The 19,002-nt window shown below is 40.3% G+C and overlaps 1 protein-coding gene across 2 annotated transcripts in view; it reads left to right on the top strand.

Annotated features, from left to right (window-relative positions):
• The window catches only part of ELOVL6 (ELOVL fatty acid elongase 6), a 125,362-nt gene extending 106,624 nt beyond the window's left edge, over positions 1-18,738 (top strand). Inside the window, exons 3-4 of one of the 2 annotated variants that reach the window (XM_037897048.2) lie at positions 6,930-7,081; positions 12,702-18,738. In XM_037897048.2, coding sequence (XP_037752976.1) covers positions 6,930-7,081; positions 12,702-13,126 — 577 coding nt within the window. In that variant the 3' untranslated portion in view covers positions 13,127-18,738. The remainder of the gene's footprint in view (positions 1-6,929; positions 7,082-12,701) is intronic. The other variant, XM_043545636.1, reaches the window with a different exon arrangement.
• The last annotated feature ends 264 nt before the right edge of the window (positions 18,739-19,002 follow it).

The raw sequence follows: 19,002 nt of genomic DNA, 5'->3' as shown, positions 1-19,002 counted from the left end.
AAGATACTGGCAGTGTTTCTTACAATATGGGGAGGTATGGGCCAAATTGACTTATGTGGGCCGAACTTTCATTTATGTTAGTTATGAACTTGATGCACTGAGCATGTGATATCACAGATTTGTAGTCTCCAGATTCTAAAATCTGCTTCTTCACTGATCTAGAGTTCAAAGAAGACAACTTCCAATATAAGGATTTGAGACAGGCTATGTTGATTGTTTTGTGACTTCTGTTTACAGGAAAAGATGGCATTACACATACAGAACATCTATTGACTATGAACCTTGATAAAATAATTATTTTTTCTATAGACGCCCTTATATAACCAGTTGCTATGCATTTTTCTCTTACTCTGCTAAGCATAGAGATTTTCTGTTAGGTATTTTTACCTGGTCTCTCATCCATCTCAGCGTGTTTGTAGTACACCAGGCCACTTCATCCTGTCAGTGTGGGGGATGCCGTTGTTTCAGACATGCAGGCAACAGCTCAATTTCCATATTACTAAAAGGAAATATAACCTGTTGCACAATTGTAAGAGGTTGCAGCAATTACATCAGCATGCAGACATGCTGGCACAGCGAGGCCACCCCAAACCATTAAGAAACCAGTTCTTTGGCAGAAGAATGGAAACCTAATACATTCAATAAAATATCTTCTATTGAATTAAACATTAAGGCTAATGAACTTTTATTATGTGCTGAAAAAAATGTCAAATTTTTAGGAACTGACCTAGAGACATTTCTATCTGACTCAGCATATTTCACCTGTAAATCTTCTCATTATAAAAAATTGTGGCCTCAATTCTTTTCTTTATTGGGATACAGCAAAGGAGGCTGAAGGCTGCTGAATGGCTCTCAATTAGGAACATGTGCTCTGTTAAGTATGAAAGTTCTTTGATTTGGATTTTAATTATGAAGCATGCTCGATAGAAAATCTGGCTAACTCTACAGATGTGCACGTCAACAGAAACTCCCTGCTGATACATGGGCAGTTCAAGGAATACACACTTTTTATAAATACGTCAAGGCAGAATTAAGGCTCCCCAATTCTCAGGGCTAGGCCAGCCCCACAGTGGTTGCAACTAGACAGCTCTGAATTCTGCCACTGGATTCTTAATGGGCCCTACAAGTCCCTAAAACTCTTTCCCCACCTCAACATCCTCCCTCTACCTGTTAAGAGGTATCCGGACTTCCAGGAGGGTGATAAAGCCAGTGGTATGTCCAGATGTATACTTTATTGTGACATATAAATTCTTGTAAAAAGACACTTTATAAAAAAAAGGAAACTGCAAGGGTGTGTTTGCTGGAGTTTTTTAAACTTGTGTCAGGAAGCCAGGTTGGAGCCATTTCTAAGCAGAAGATCTACAGTGAAACACAATGAGACCGAGTAGCTTTAGGGATAATACTGTTATCCTCATTCTAATGAAGCTCCCTCCTGCGTGTTAGAAGAAAGTGACTTTCTCTGAATCTTTACCATAGTCACATGACAGCCCTCTCTTCCCCCCAATTCTTCCCATGGATGTTCCCAGGGAAGGGAGTGACACCTGAACTGCAAGTTTGTAATAGCTTGGCTTTTCCTGGAATTAGTGGTTCAAAGCTCACCCTTTTGTTCCAGTCCAGACTTAGTGTGGGTTGGTGGAGGGGAGAAGATGAGTTTGTGATGAGCTCTTACAAGCCAAGCTCCTCTCTGTTTTGGGTTTAAGTATCCCATGTGTATAAGGAGAGTTTTGCCTGAAGTCCTTGGCCAGAATTTCCCCGCCTTTATGTTTGTGTAGTATGCTGTGATCCAATTGGCTGCACTTCATTAGTGCCATATGTACATAGTTAGTAAAGTATGGTGGGATCCTTTGGAATAAGAGACACTATGTACATGCAAAACACAAAGATCTGGACACAGTGTACATGTGTAACACATAACTAATTCATTTTAAATTTAGCAGAACCATACGCAGAATTCTTATAAATTCCAGTGTGGTCCCATCTTCAACTAGGCCTGCAGACACAAAGCTATGTTTTTGTTTTGTTTCTGTTTTTAAAGAACAGCCATAGTGCTCTGTTTGTGCTGTTGATAGGTGGAACTGTTTGACTTGTGGGCTGATGTTGTTTTCTGTTCTGAGATGTGCATGTCATTCAGAGCCAGAAAATGGGCTTTGTCTCTAGATCTGTGAGCAGAAAATAAAATATGTGTCAAATATTCCAGGTAGAATAATACACAGTACTGATGCTGCAGCTAGCTAAACAAGAAAATTAGATATTTTTGGATATTTTAAAGAGTTGAAATAAGACCACATTCTCTGCTCAGCACTGCAGTGGCAGTGTTTTAGTATATGTAGTCGTGTTTGTCAGATGCTTTCATATCTATGTAGCATGGACACCAAGAGTTAATTCAGCCCCCATAGAATCAGGTTCAATTCCCATTATTACAGTTGTGTGGAAAGAATGTTGTCTAGTGGTTAAATCAGCAACCTAAGAGTCAGGGTTCCTAGATACCATTCGTAGCTCCTATCTCTACCTTGCTTTTTGACCTTAGTCCCGTCACTTACCTGCCCCGTGCTTCAATTTCCCCCATCTCCAAAATGGGGTGATGATCCTGCTCTCTCATGGTCTTAATCCATGTTGTAAAATGTTTTGAGAGTCTCATGTTAAAAGGAGAAAGTAAGTGAAGAGTATTAATTTTATATTAGCAGATATTTACCTGTCCATAACATGATCAAAACATATCAATTGGACTCTTGTTAGTCTACTCGACAAGGCACAGCCTGAAGGGAAAGAAATGCAGGCCATTTTTTATTTGAACAGATGAGAAAGCAGTATTTACCAGTGCAGTGTGTCTTTGATAAATCTCTTTATTTGGAATGGCTGTAACTGTTCAGTAGTTACCTTAATTCTAGAATCGCAGTTGATTCCCACTCGCCAGACTGCTTTGGTAGGCAGTTCATTTTAATGCCTCACAATAGTGACAATACAGAGCAGGGCCTGGGCAAAATGAAGCGGAAGTGATTTACTGAGCAAGCAATCCCATCACCCTCCTGCACATCACTTCTATGTGAAACATAAATCAGTTGGCTGATCACTCCTCACAGAAGGAACAACATGATTAAATGGTGGGGGCACAAAAAGCCACTTTGTTTCTCTGAGTTTGACATGCACTTTGGGGCATTCACTAAACATTACACTGTCCGGTAACTTCAGCTTGTCAACTGGATAGAGTGTAGGCACAAAGCACAGCCCAATATATCAGTTAAATGTATGTATTATGCTAAAGGTAACGTTGCTCTCATCTGCCTAATATAAAAGATCACTGTGGTTGAGTAAGGAAAACTCTGGGTAGAATACTAACCACAAGTCACTCACAGTTAGAAACATGGAGGTAGAACTAAGTGTCCTGCCCTGGGATTGCTGTTACCCATCTAGCCTTCCAGTGTAATTGGGAATACGCACACATGTAGTACCAAAGGGAAATATGACAGAACAATATTAATAAAAAAGAAATATATAAAGATCTATGTGATCTCATCCATGCCAAACTAAGAATTGATCAGTACGCCCTAGGGGCCAGATTTTGCTCTGTTACTTGGATATAAATCTAGAGCAACTCCTTCAGTTTCCAGATTTACATCAGTGTTAGCTCAATCAGAATTTGGTCTGTTATTTTAGACAGACAATATTCTGATCTGAGCTTAAATTCATGATTCAGAAACCTGTTTGATTTGCAAATGTTATTAAAACATGATTCTTTTAAAAGAGCAATGGACATAATGTTGCTTGCAATTATTTCACTTTATAATAGAGGGTATTTCTCTCTGATTTTTCTTCCCCGTTTTATTTTCATGTCAGCAAATGCTTCAGAGCTGACATTAGACTGCTTGGTACTGCACATCCAGGACATGTTCCATCTGAACCCACTAATCTCTGCTTTCCCACCCAACTCTTAAATGAAACAAGAACCTAGCTATCCCAGTCAGCCTGTAGAATTCACTGCTGCAGGAAACCATCAGTTCAAATAACTGAGACTGTGCTGTCTCCTCAGGACTGAGAAAAGGAAAGCAAAACAGGAGTTAGAATACTTACTAGCTGGAAGAAGAGGAGATACAGCAAGGAGCACCCAGTTTCAATATAGCTGCTTTAAGGTTGCAGTTGTCCGTCTCTGCCAAAGTTAAAGGGTGGCCCCAGAAAGATATGAGAAAAGCATGTTGGGAAAAAGGTTCTACAAGAAAGCAACCCTACACAAAAGAGAGGCCATAAGGTCCAGGTAGATGCTAAGGATAGAGATGTTTTTGTTTTGTTCTGTGTTTATACAGCACCGAGCACAATGGGGTCCTGGTCCATGAGTTGGGTTCCTAATAGCTATTGTAATACAAATGATGATATCACCATCATATCACTTGCCTTTTGAAGCTTGACTTTTAGAAGAACAGGATAACTTGTACGTTAATAACACTTGTAGTTATATATACTAATAGAATACCCAAACCTCATGCTTCAAGATATAAGGTGATCAGTGCAGGAGTCAAGAAGCAACATTTCCCTCCATGTGCAGCACAGATGAAGAGCCCAGTACTTGATGCTCCACAGGAAGTTAAAAACCACTGTAATGTCTGGTACAATGTTCTTGTGCAATGCTGTATATGGCGGTGAGGGTGGGGATGGTGTTTTGCTGGCCTGCAATGATCAGTTTACACATACCTGTTAATGTTATAGGTCTAGAAGTCAAGAGACTTTATAAAAATGATATAAAGACCTAGATTAATAGATTTACAGATTTTAAGGCCAGAAGGGACCATTATAATTGTGTAGCCTGACCTTCTGTGTAACACAGGTCATAGAAACTCAACTAGTATTTTCTGCCTCAAGCCCATAACTTCTGTTTGAGCTCAGGCATATCTCTGGCAAGATCCAGTCTTGATTTAAAGCCTGCAAGTGATGGAGAATCCACCACAACTCTAGGTGAGCTGTCCCAATGGCTGATTACCCACACTTTTAAAAGTGTGCACTTTATTTCCTCTTTTTTTTGCATGTGTGATTAATATGTACTGCCTATATGCATACATTTCCATAGTCAAATCCATCACATCACCCCTCTTCCTGTCACGTGGGTGTCCATGACAGGGGACCATGAGGTGAGTGGGAGACATGGGCCAAGCGGTGAATGCAGGGAAGTGATGGGTCACAGGGATGAGGGACAATGGAGGAGGTGATGGGGGCAGTGACACAGCGGTGATGGGGGCACAATGATCTGAGACTGTGATGGAGGAGGTGAAGGGAGGCTCTGGTGGGTCACAGTAATGGGGGCAGTGCCCCCAAGCAGTGAAGGGGCATAGAGATGCAGAGAACTGATGGAGTAGGTGATGTGGAGCAGTGATGGGGGCAATATCACAAACCAGTGATTGGGAACAGTGGTTCAGGGCACTGGTAATGGGGCACAGGTATGGAGGAGGCAATGTGGCGATGTCAGGCAACGTGATGTGAGGTAGGGAGCGGGGATATGATGCTGGGAAGGGATGAGTCACAGTGATGAGGGAGGTGTTGCAGTTAAACTGAGCAGCGATGGGGCATGGTGCTGTGGGACAACGATGGACCTCAAGGATGTGGGGAGGTGATGCAAGGCAGTGCTGGCACACAGCAGTGTGAGGTAGCATTGGCTGAAGTGATGCAGGGCACTGACGGGGCACAGCGATGCAAGGCAGCATTGGCTGAGGTGATGTGGGGTAGTGGTGGGGTACAGGGATCCAGTGTGGTGAATTCTGCATGCCTGAGCGTTCAGAGGGTGAAAGGCCTGAACTTTTTTCAGGCTGTTTGTGTTACTTAAAGTTCCTCAAAGTATGACTTCAGAAATGCTAGTGAAGCCACTCAGTGAACCAGTATGCATGAGTGCTCTTATAACTTAGCAAGCAGGGTGAGAAAGAAGCCTTTGAGTCTCTCTCCACATTCGGTTTTCAAGCCGGAGTGTAATGCATCCAGAATGGCCTTTCATCCTTCTGGTTACTGAGCCAACGGCTAGGGGCTGCAAAGTGGAGACCTGCTTAGCTACTAGATGATGGTACAGCTGGTGTTGCTGAAGCGAAGCCGTTTCAATAGTGCTACCTGTGTGCCAGTTGTAATCTAAAATGAGCTCTTCCATCAGTGACGCTAATTAACACCATAATGTACATCCTGATATATCTCACTGAAAGAACACAACATATCTGGCTGTCCAAACAGGTTTAAGGAAATGAGGGTGATTTGTGTGTCTCATGAAATGAATTCGTCTAGTGCTATCTTGTCAGTTCCTCTATTAGTAATGAGTTAAGAGCAAACAATGTGCCAGGTGGTGTCTGAGACACAAAATGAAGCCAGCCAGGGCCTCTACCAAAAGAGTTTACATGCTTAAGCTCCTCTCTTGAAGCAGGTTCCCCACTGAAGTCAGTGGAGTTCTAGCTGGGCACAGGATTGCAGGACTGGGGCATAGAAAACAGATGACGGAACATACTGAGAAACCCAGAGGAGGGAGTTAATAACAATAAAAAATGCAAGCTGCTATTAAACTCACTGCTTGTGGGCTGTGAAGTTTCCCAGCCAGCAAGATCAAAATTCTGCAGGTTGCACATTCAAGAGTTAAAGGAGACATTCCCATCCACTCTTGACAACTGAGGTAACACTTCCCTAGGACTGAAAGAAGGGAGCTGACATGACTGTACCAGACGGTCACCAGTGGTATTATTTCAGTCCAATAAAACAATGAGATCACCCACATTCTGCACTCACTCTGGAAATTCAGAATCACTTCTTGAAGGCAGTGAAGTTACTCGAGCTATACACCTGAATCAATATTTGGCCCCAAAGTGCTAATAATTAAGATCATCACTAGCTTTTTACTATAATGATTTGAAGTGATTAAGTTTAGATATTAAGTATATACTGAATGTTCTTTATTTTCTCTTTCTATTCTGAAGTATATTTGGTGCTGTTCGAACTGGTGCTTATATGCTGTACATTCTGATGACCAAAGGCCTGAAGCAGTCAGTGTGTGACCAGAGTTTTTACAATGGACCTGTCAGCAAATTCTGGGCGTACGCATTTGTGCTAAGCAAAGCACCCGAACTAGGTGAGTACCTGCTCTCGTTTTTGTTTAATGTGCACATTTTGGGCAAAAGAGTTTATGCAGAAAACAGGCAGACCATTCAGTGCTGCTGAAACTTTTCAGTGCACTTTTCAGGCTTGTAAATAAAAAAGCCAAACCCCAAACCCCCATATTCCTCAGTCACTAGGCTTTAAGCTCAGTTGCGCTAAGATTAGAGCCATGAAAAGTTGAACAAGATGATTCCCAAACCCCTCAGGTCAATTCACCTTAATTTTCAGCAGTTTTGATTCAGTTTATGCAAGCTTGGGTTTTTACGTAGTTAACTCATGCTCCTGGGCTAACCCATGGCATTTAGCACAGCTCTGAGTTGGGGACATTAAAGAACCACATGAAGCCCATGCATTGTGCCCCTCCCATAGCTCTCCAGTACTCCTGAGATGATACAACCTGCTCATTCCCTGTGCTCCCAGCTAACTCCGTGGGCCAGTGTGGAGGGCAAGTAGGCTCATGGCCCTTTACCTCACAGCCCCCTCTCTGGGGCACAGTGTACTACTAGGGGCAATGGATGGAGCAGTCTCTGTGCTCCCCCAGGCACAGGGGACCTTATTTCTCCTTGACTTTTTTGGAGGGTATGAAAGGAGGCAGAGAAACCTTTTGTGCCCTTGTTTTCCCCACTATTTCTGTACACCTATGCTAGGATTAGGGACAACCTAACCCCTATTAGCGGTTCATTGTGGAAGTGAGAGTTACCTAGTGTTATCTGCTAGATTGGGGGCAGTCCGTCACCTGTTGATTAAGCAAAATATTCTTGCTGGGGCAATTTCCCCTCCCATAGGAGGTGACTGACAGTGGCAAATAAGCCCACGTTGTATTGTTTTTCATTTATCTCTTCATAGGGTTCCTTGTTTCTCCTCTCACCTTATCTAGGGATAAAAAAGCATTTATCTAATGGTTGTACCAGCCAGGGCATTGGAAACTTCATTCCTTTACTTTAATGATCATATACACAGGCCTCCTGCAAAATAGTTGGGCCTTGCCCCCTATTTCTAAATTTAGTACTTGTTACGTTTGTTAGTTCAGCAGTGCTGGACCATGAAGTGCACTCTCAGATATAGGATAGGCACTGGCAATTCAAGCTTCCCCCATACTACCCTGCTAATATACCCCAAGCCTGATCTAGACAGATGACATGCAGGACTGAAATTGTAGGTCTGTCTTCGGTCCTTGGTCTCTGCTGAGATGGCTGAAAGGTGCTAGTTAGTGTTTGTGGTTTTGGTGATGTGGGCACCTAGTGACCATCAACTCACTGAACATAACTAAAAATCAGTTGCTTTTGGCTAGTCTGCTACCAAGCAGGGCTGGATGTTGGCCACTGAGCTAGTGACCACGACTTCTTGACTGAAATTGAACAGCAACCAACATAGAGATATACGTAAGATCTGATACATCCTCTGCTATGAGCTTTTCACCAGTAAAATGGCATTAACCTCAGTGGAGTTACTCTTCACTTACATCAGCATAAGTGAAGGCAGAATCAAGCCCGTACTCCTGATGCAGTTTGTTCAGAATAAAAATAAAGTTTAATAGAAATTCCTAGAATGTTCAGCCAGAAGAAAGTTATCCATACTGGAGTATAAGGAGAGGAAGTGGTTGACTGTTCCATATGGCCATGGGAAACCACCCTAAAAGCCACCTAGGATCAGTAGAAATTGGGGGTGGGGAAGGAACCAAAGAGGTTCCATCTTGAAATAGAAGTGGTTTTAGGTCTAGGTTCCTGGGGCTATTCAGCTTTGTGCAGCTGGTAGCTCAGGAACATACATATTAGTCAGCAGGTCAAGAAAACCTGATGTAACCCATTGTTCAGTGTCCCCCCTCTATGTGTTGTCTGCAGCAGAGATGAATCTGTTACAGCTTTCAGCCAGGATCCTTAAACTCAAGCTGTTGAGGTTCACGGTTAAGCTCTGTAGGTCACAGGTTCAATAGCCAAGAATAGACATCATACTGACTGTATCCAGCGTCAAGGGAAAGTTGTAGCCTTCGGCTTATCACTGTACTTTGACTGATTACATGGGGACAGGTCCTGAACCCAATATAGAGCAATACACTAGATTCCTCCATTCCTTATCTAGGCCTGTCCCATAAATAACCACGTGCAAAAAACTCACTGTTAGAGTGTACAGGGTGCCCCGTGTCTGAAGCGGTCAGTGATTACAGGTAAACATTAATAGAGTGCTTTGCAGGGTCATTCAGCGTCTGCCTTACTGTATATAAATCTGGAAGCCACACACAATAACATCAAGCTATGGAAGCAGGAGGCTTCAGGTCCCACTCTACCTCAGTTCTGTTTTATTTGTCCTTATTTTGTGTGTGTACACACATGAACATTGTGTGTTCCCCCCAGCCCTCCCAACACACCAGAAGCTTAGTTGGCAGTTTGCTTCTTGCAGACAGAAAATAAAAACCTTTCCCATAGTATTGTAGTTGTTCCACCCACCCTCCTATTGGATGCAGATTTTGTAAATGGTTTTCTCTCCAGCAATTTTTGTAAGGCTATAAAGAATATACTTGCTAGAGTATGTTTAGTACCCAGCCTATACGTTTGCTGCTCATAGGACTTCTTAGTGTGAGAGAGAATGGCCTTAATACAAAGTAGGGGACAACGATTCAGCAGCCCTCCAGTTCACTTCTGAGGCTGCAGGTTACTGAAACCTCACAGAGCAGCAGAATTCACTAAATACAGATAAACAGCAGGAATAGGTTTGCATTTCAGCAGCAAACTCAATTCAGTGGATTTCAGATGAGCAATTTTATACAGCTCATGAGACAAGAAGACACACAGCCCCCTTCATGCTGTTTCAGACTCTTTGGTTTCTTACTGTTTGAATTACATGAAAACCCACTTAGATTTGGTTTTGTTAAAATCAGGAACTATCTGCTAGAAATGTAGGTGCTAACAAATGTGACTCAGCGTTCCTGCAGCTAATGAAGCAAACAGAAGTGAGTGGAACTGTAGCCTTAGTATGTAAGGCATAGGTTCAGTTCCACCCCTCACTAACGTTCATCTTTTGGATTCTTCAAGGATATATGCACCTATAAACACACTTTGTGCTTCATGCTTGACACTTCCCCCCCTAGAAATCACTGTCTATAATAACAGCCGTGTTAGTCTGTATTCGTAAAAAGAAAAGGAGTACTTATGGCACCTTAGAGACTAACCAGTTTATTTGAGCATGAGCTTTCGTGAGCTACAGCTCACTTCATCGGATGCATAGCATATCGTGGAATCTTCTGCAGTTTCCACGATATGCTATGCATCCGATGAAGTGAGCTGTAGCTCACGAAAGCTCATGCTCAAATAAACTGGTTAGTCTCTAAGGTGCCATAAGTACTCCTTTTGTCTATAATAAGAGCATATGAATATAAATAAAATAACGAAGATCAGTACAGTAGTGGCAAACAGCAGGAAGAGAGGAAAGAAACAGTAAGGGGAAGAAGACTAAAATATCTTTCTGCAGCAACAGCATGAGCATTTGGAGGAAAGGGATATGAGGTATTTCAAAATTACCTCGTTTTCTCTCTAAAACCAGGAAGTGGTCACACTTGCACTCCGTCTCCAGTGGTACAGGTTACATATACAGTAGCATTTTGCATAGTAATAAGGGAATGCAGCTGTTTCAGGTTGATTTGTATAAGTCTCAAGCATTCAGATACTTATTCAGACTGTTTGAGCCTGTTGAGCCCGATGATGTCACACTAGTCAGTCAATCCAGAATGACTCCATTGCCATTAATGGAGCTACTGAGAACAGAGTTTATTGACCTGAGTCTTAAAAAATGAGTTCAAACTCTCATGAGAGCAGGCTCTCCCTTGAGATGTCTGGTACTTCCTGCTCCAGTTTGGCTAGAAACAGCAGAGGACTTTTCTTTTTACGATTTCCATTATTTAGTACTTTTAGTCAAGCCACAACCAGGAAGTGCAGAAATGTGGGGAAATGACAACCAATAGCAGAAAAAAGTCCCAGAAACTTTTCAAAACCTCAGGCCTGGTTGGGTGCGAGCTCTGAGTGAAGTTTCAGTGGAAGGTGCAACCAAGATTCTCAAATATAATTAGTGATTTGGCTCAGGTTTTTGAGGCATCTTAAATGGACCTTATTAAACTAAATTGCTGAGCACCTACCCCTGAAAATCAGCCCCATTGCCGATGTCCCAAGTTGGGCAGCCAAAAAACTGAGGACTCAAAGTCACTAATCATTTTGAAAAACGTGACCGTACTCATTGTTTTATGTTATATTCTCTCACCTCCCCCCGCCCCAATCACTACAGTCCCTTTAACAATTCTGGCAGTTATATTCAAAAAATCCTGCTTGCATGGAGGGAAAAACCTAAAGCAGAAAAACCTAAACCTCTCTTGCAGAGAGACTCACTTTCTTTGTTTGTTAATGACCTTTGTGTAGATCAACAGTGAACGATTTGACAATAGTTTGCTCAAGTCACAATATTCTTTATATAAACTCTGAAGACATGTACATTAAACAGATTTCTTAATAGTTACATAGACACAGAACTTTGCTACAAAAACATTTTTAGTATAGTCCCTCCTGTTCCTATTTCTGTTAACACTGAGTGCCACAGGTGACTAGATATTTATTGGTGAAAACGCAATGGCACAAACTCTTCCCTCAGTCACTCATGACTGTCACTGCATTGTGTAACTCCACAGAGCCTGATTCATCTCTCACCCTACTGTAATTCCACCAGCAAACAGACACAGGAGAGGATGGGTCCATAAGGAGTTTTCTTCACTTTGTCCTATATGCCAGGATCCAGTGATACAAAATCTTTGCGCTCTGTGATTGGAATTTTCAAACCTGGGGGGTAGGGATGTCTAAATTTGGGCATCTAAATCCCTATTTAGGCACCTGAGCAGCTACCACTCTCATTGACTTTCATGTGAGCAGGGGTTGGAAAATCAGATACTTTCATTCATGTGCCTAAATATAGGATTAGGAGTCTAATTTTAGGCACCTAGGTTTGAAAATGTTGACTTGAATTTTCTGCCTTATAACCTCAGGGACAACACATCGTCAGTCTTCCCTTACTATCATTAGCTTTTGGTTTGTTCAACGTGGTTTCCCGGTGTCTGTTAAATACCACTGCTTCCTGAAGTTGCATCAGACAAATGGACATTGCTTGTGCTCAAAACGTAAAAACACAAGTCAAAAATACAGTGCTTATGAGAGACTTTCACAGATTGCCTCCTGAGCAGAGAATGTCTCTGAATTAAGCAGTAGCATTTTAAAATAGCAGTTACCCATGCCACAAAGATTGGATCCTATGTTCTTTTCAAACAAAGACACTCCCCCGCCCCAAGTACAGACAGTGTTTGGACCTGGAGTTTTTGTTTCCTATCATAAAGACAAAGAGACACTTGTAAAATCTGGCTCTGGACATACATACAGAAGTAGTTTCTAAACTCCAATAAAGTTATGGGGTGTTTAGATCCAAGGTTTTCATCAAAACGCTACAATCTAAATAACTTCCCACCATTTTAAACCTGGCAGAACATAAGAATTACAAAGTAGTTTGATTTGTTTCTGATATTTCTCTCCCCCCTCCCTCCCCCCCCCCCGTCTTCTCTCTTACAGGAGATACAATATTCATTATTCTTAGGAAACAGAAGCTCATCTTCCTGCACTGGTACCACCACATTACGGTGCTGCTTTATTCTTGGTACTCTTACAAGGACATGGTGGCTGGTGGTGGCTGGTTTATGACCATGAACTATGGGGTCCACGCCGTTATGTACTCTTACTATGCCTTGCGGGCTGCTGGCTTCAGAGTCTCACGCAAGTTTGCCATGTTCATCACCTTATCACAGATCACTCAGATGTTGATTGGTTGTGTAGTTAATTACCTGGTCTTCTCCTGGATGCAACAGGGGCAGTGCCACTCCCATGTTCAGAACATCATCTGGTCTTCTCTCATGTACCTCAGCTACTTCGTGTTATTCTGCCATTTCTTCTTTGAGGCCTACATCGGCAAAACCAGAAAAGCAAGGAAGGCTGACTAGTGGTATAAACAAGACAGAAGCCATAGCTCAGGGTCATCAAGAAAAACAAAATAAAAACAAACAAAAGAAAATGGCACAAGGAAACATGAATGGTGCAGCTAAAACTTGGCAGCTTAGGGACAGCTAGGTTGGTTTAAACCAGTAAGTTTATGATCCTATCATGGTGAGGACTCATTGAATTCTACTCCATCTCAAAGGACTGCTGAGGAAAGACATCTTCCTTCTTGTACCTGTCAGCTCTGAAAAAGGAAAGAAAATAACATTTTGTGGGAGAAAAAATAAGCGTTGTTCTTCCCCAAAGATGGAAGAAAGACTTTTATTAAAAACAAATTATTTCTATATCCTTTCTAATCTTTTTTCTGCATTAAATTTGAACAAAACAAAGCAGAGAGCAAACTGTTTGTGTCTATGATACCAGTACAGTTACAGAATTAAAAACCTCATCCTAAAGGGTTGACGTGTTTAGCCCCAAAGTGAAAAATGAATGGCTATCTTGAATGTTTGTTATGGAAAGTCATTGAACTCCATTGCGGTAGTGAATTTAGTGGATAAAAGATTGATTTCCCCACTCTGTACTATGCTGTGTATGCAGATCTGGTATGCAACATCAATGCTTTGAGCAGGCAGAGAGGAGCAGTAATTTTACAAGATTTTAATGTGATGAGATGTGCTGTTGCAATACATATCATATCTCAGAGAGTGCTTTTTCCAAGTGCATTTTCCAATCAAAGTCAAGGAATTTCTGCAGTAGAATAAGACAGAGGGTTAAATCAATCTCTGTTAAATTACCTCGGGCTAGCAACAGAGCAGTGGGTAGGGAGGGCGAGGGAGAGAACCCCAAAATATTTTTAACAATTATCTGTGAGTCTCACATTAATCAGCAGTATAATATAAGTTGAAGAAAATGAAAATGGGGAGGAATCAAAAGAAAATCTAGATAGGTAGAGATAGGCACTCTATCTACAAAATAGAGCCCTGTGGTACAGTACATATTTTATATTTTTGTGAACTTCAGAAAAAGATATCTGCAACCTTAATAGCATTCGGCAGGACTGTATGTGACATTGGGTTACACTGTGTTTCTGCATTTGCTTCATGAGCAGTGCAAAGATGTTTAAAGTGCCCTCCTCTGGTCATGTGGAGATACTACATCAAAACATACTTGGAATAGTTTTTCTTGAGACTTGTATAGAAAAATTAGTCTAAATGAAATAATTTTGCTGCAACAGCTTAAGTCTAATGTCCGGAGAGAATTATCCTTAATTAAGAACAATCTGTACTGTAGCATCCTGCTGACCACTTAAGAAGACATCCTGTTCTCAAGTCAGCTAAGATAGAAGAAAAGGTATTTCACTCTGAACCTCAGAGAGAGTTAGTTGATAAGAGCCATATTCTTTCAAAGAAAAGTAGATTGCATTATCTGTAATATTTCAGTCCTTACAAAGCCAAATAAAATGTGTACAAGTTCCTAGTATTTAAAAAAAGCAAGTATGTAAACTTGATGTTAAATGTGTTAATGTAGTATTCTAAATTGTATCAGTTTGGTAGTTTAACTAAACAATTAGAAGAACTAGATGAACAGAATAGGGGTTGCTGTTCTGCATAGAATATACACAGCTACACCCATATACACGTTATGTGACTTGTCAACAAGAAAAAAGTCCCTTGAAAGAGTCACATTTTCTGGCTAATGCAAAAGTTGTCATTATCTCTCTTGCTTTAATTTGAGATTGTACAGTACAAAGTATTATTATTATTATTATTTTATTTTATTATTTTGGCTTTAATTGTGCTGACATTCATAAAACCAGAGCTGCGTAATATCCTATTAGAGATGACAAGGGCTTTCAGTGTCTCATTATGTGAAGAAGAAAAAAAATAAAGTTACATTCCGTATTATGTGAACGCTTTTAAAAGAATCAGAAAGTCCTTGGGGGCCTACCCATAACTATAACAAGCAGAAAAACAAGTTTACATGTGTGTTATGTAGGTTATTGACGTTCTGGCCTTATTTTACTGTACACAACCAACAGCAAAATGTGATATTCAGTAATGAAGATGACATGAACTTAAATTATAGAACTACTGTATAGGAGCTATTAGACAAAACCAATTAAAGGTGTAAACGATGGTATTTCACAGATTTGGAAGTAGATAATTATAATGCACAATAAGCTATTTTCTCCTGCTTCATTTTTCCCTGGGCTGAAAGGTAGCAGTAACTGAAGAGAAGCAAAATAATTAAGGATGAAAAAGGCAAAATTAAACTTGAATTCAGTCAGAACAGAAGCATCAGTAACAAGCCAAGGATTGTGCCGTTCAGATGTTCAGTTCTGTGTTTCTGTGGTCTCTAATCATTTCTATGCAGGCTGAAATAAAAAGGAGGTGAAAGTGACCCACATGTCTTTTGAAATTAGGGGTGAAATCCTGACTCCACTGAAATCAATGGGAGTTTTACCATTGACTTGAATGAGGCTAACATTTTCACCCTATAATGCCACTTCTTTTATCTGAGTAATGGGGAAAAATTGCATTCATTTTAATTTATTTTATGTTTATTTAAAGGCTCAGGAAACTTTACAAATAAGAAGCTAGACCACAGGTAGGTAAACTATTGTGGGCTAATCTCAGTGGTTTAACAGAGGGGAAATAATACAGTAGACTTTTTTAAAACAATTATTTCTGTGCAGTATTTTCAAAAAATATACAGTATTTTACACATTTTGTTTAATTTGTCAAGGTGAAAAACAAATGATACTGTATTTAAACATACAGGGCGAGATTCAAAGCCTGGGAGCTTTGCCATTGACTTAAACAAAACCAGAATTTAACTCAGGGGGTAGTACCTTACTCCACTATGAGTACATCTACACAGCAAATGAAGGTGCAAGTATAGCATGGGTAGGCATACCCATGCTAGCTAGATTAAAGCTAGCCTAGGAACAGTAGTGAAGACTGAACTGTCATTTGCTTTATCTGATGCCATACCATGGACTCATTTACTTATGTCCTATTAATATTGCAGTACTGTACAGTAGAATTTTGACAGATGAAGTTTCACTGGATTCAGATGTGATAGTCTCAATTCCTTTAAATTAGATTAAGTCCAAATACAAAAATCTTTGTTTTTATTTTTTATTTTCAAAAAACCACACATCCAATTCAAACTGTTCAAAATTCACGAGTCAGGCGCTAAAAATCATGATTTAAAAATAATAAGTGATGGGTTTCTTTTTCTTTGCCTTCATCATTTGGAGCCTTGGGGGGGTCACAGTCTTAATCTTTACTCTACAAACCTGAGGACTAGAGACTTATCTTTTTTCCATGAAAGCTAAGATTCTCTTGTAGTCACATGACTCCAGGAGCTCAGACTGTAAGAAAAACACTAAGTATTGTAAACCTAGGATAAAATAATGACAGTTGGCAGCAGTTCATGGGATTCATTTGGCCTTCTGAAGTCAAGGAAGTTACACCAATTATGAATTCAGCCCACTGGAGCCAAATTCCGTTCTAATTTACACAAGTATAAATCCAGTATAATTTCACTGGAGTCAATGGAGTTACTCTAGATTTACACTCATGCAGCTAAGAGCAGAATTTTGTTCTTGCTAAGCAGTGATATTGTATAGTGACTATTTAAAGAAAATATTTTCAACTAGTTAATAAAAATGTCAAAAAGTAGGGTAAGTCTGAAAACTCTTTAAGTTGTGCCTGTGGGAAAATAACCCATGCTTACAAACATTTGTACATCAGAGTCACAAGTGATTTGTGTCCGATCTCCCAGATAGTGCATAAGAGCGACTGGATGCAAAGGAGAGAATGTCACAGTAAACTAGCAACTGCATTTACCTTACAAAATAAGGACACAGCCATGCAAATGGAATACAGTCAACAAGCAACCTGAGTAGTTGGAATCATGGCTTAGAATGTATGTTACGGTAGATATGACAAGGCAATCCTGTCCTGTTTTCCAAGAGATGATAGTTACTGATAAAAGCCACTTACAAATCAGGGTGCAGGTTGGTGTTAAAATTAGGACATTAGATGTGAGAGGTTAAAATGTGGATTAGCAACCCTTCTAAAAATGAGTCTAATGTAAATGGGTTGTATCTATCCTATGTAGCTTATACTACTGTGGCTGGTGGAAAATACTTCGGTGAAATGGTCTGTCCCTACACATTTTGTTGAGTAGTTAATTGCACAGTGGTTCCTTGGTCCCACTCAAGTGTTTGATAACTTCAGAATTGTTCTATGATTTGTTTTTAGCTTGTGACCCTAAAGACTTGATTTCAGTATGTTTGTTCTCTCTCATAAAATTAAGTCTTGGGAGAATATGTTAGTTGACAAACACTTAAGTGAGGTAAACTCCTCCTGTATTCAGCTAATCAGTTTTACGTAACAGACTGTAAAACACAAATGATTGTGACTATGAAAACAGCAGCCTTTCTGGGCGGGTGCCAGATACAGTATGTTAGTGCAATGTGATGTATCAAAACAAGTTAATTGTTTGCTTTCTGTCCTGTATTTCAAAACCACTTAAAACAGTATAATATATTTATATACAAATAAATATAAGTATACTTTATGTATAGTAATAAACTGGCTTTGATAGAGGAAGCAATTTGAATGGATGATGATGAACTCCAACACTGGTGTGATGTCTCTCTCGTTCAGGGCCTGATTTGAAGCCCATTGAAGTGGATGGAAAGACATCCATTGACTTCAGTGGGCTTTGGTTCAGGCCTTTAGAGTCCAGTCCTACAAGGTGATAAAAGACCTAAATCCTGCTAAGTACAATGGGTGTTGAGGTTGCTCAGCACCAGGCCGTGAAGACACAAAAGTCATTAATCCTTAGTCACATTACCCTCCCTAAATGAACTGCAGAAATTATAAGGAGAAATCTTCAATATTTTTCTATTATTTTATTTCTGTACATCTTATGTTCATTTAATTAAAGACAAAAGGCCCAGATCCTGCAACTGGATCCATGCCCATGCAGAGCTCCACCAAAGTCACTGTGGCTGTACATGGGCAGAGAGATCTTTACCCACTTGGAAGTAGTTGCAGGATCAGCACCGAAGGGAGCCAAAACCACCTAGCAGGTTTCAAGATAACCAGCTATGCCAACCCAAGTTAGATCAGCTTTGCAGAGTGAGTTCTGCAGCTTGGGAGGTAATGGGCCTTTCCTAAAATTTCAATATCTCAGTGGAATGCTGCATTTTGCCAAGTCGATGTGTTCGAATCTCTTTGCTATTGGACATACAGCAGTATTCCCCTTACATAAATGATATTCCTAAGAAGTCCCACTTCTTCCTAATCCTGGGCAGCTTCAAATAGGCCCATCTGCCAAAAAACAAACCCACCCACGCCACAGCTCTGATTGACTTTTCTGCTTTCTCAAAAGCCACTACACCTTTGGCTTCTTGGAGTATTAAACCTCAAGATAGATTGCTATTCAGATCAGATTAAATGTGTACAATAACTAGGAGAGAATAATAAGAGAAATAGCTTTATTTTGCCATTTTCAAATGGATATTTCACTACATAAAAGGAATTTTATTTTTTGGGAGGGATATTGCTATTCAAAATAAAATTTTAACTTTTGGTTCAAAATAAATTATTTTTCTGTGTTTTATTTTCTTATATTATCTCTTGGGGTAATAACTCTATTATGTGCGGTTATAGGGTGACATAGGCAATTCTTTGGCCATCAAACTATGGTGTTCCTATTGTATCTCACTTCATGCCCCACCCCTACTATGATTTTTATACACATACACACACACACGCGCGCGCGTCTTTATTCTTACTGGTAATGGATTTCAAAAGGATCATAATCTTTTGATTTTAACTTTAGAAAAGCTCCATCCATCATG

This window comes from Chelonia mydas, chromosome 4 (genome assembly GCF_015237465.2).
Source record: "Chelonia mydas isolate rCheMyd1 chromosome 4, rCheMyd1.pri.v2, whole genome shotgun sequence".
Taxonomy (NCBI): domain Eukaryota; kingdom Metazoa; phylum Chordata; order Testudines; family Cheloniidae; genus Chelonia; species Chelonia mydas.
The sequence above is the reverse complement of the archived record's forward strand: the minus strand, read 5'-3'. Positions and strand labels throughout refer to the sequence as shown.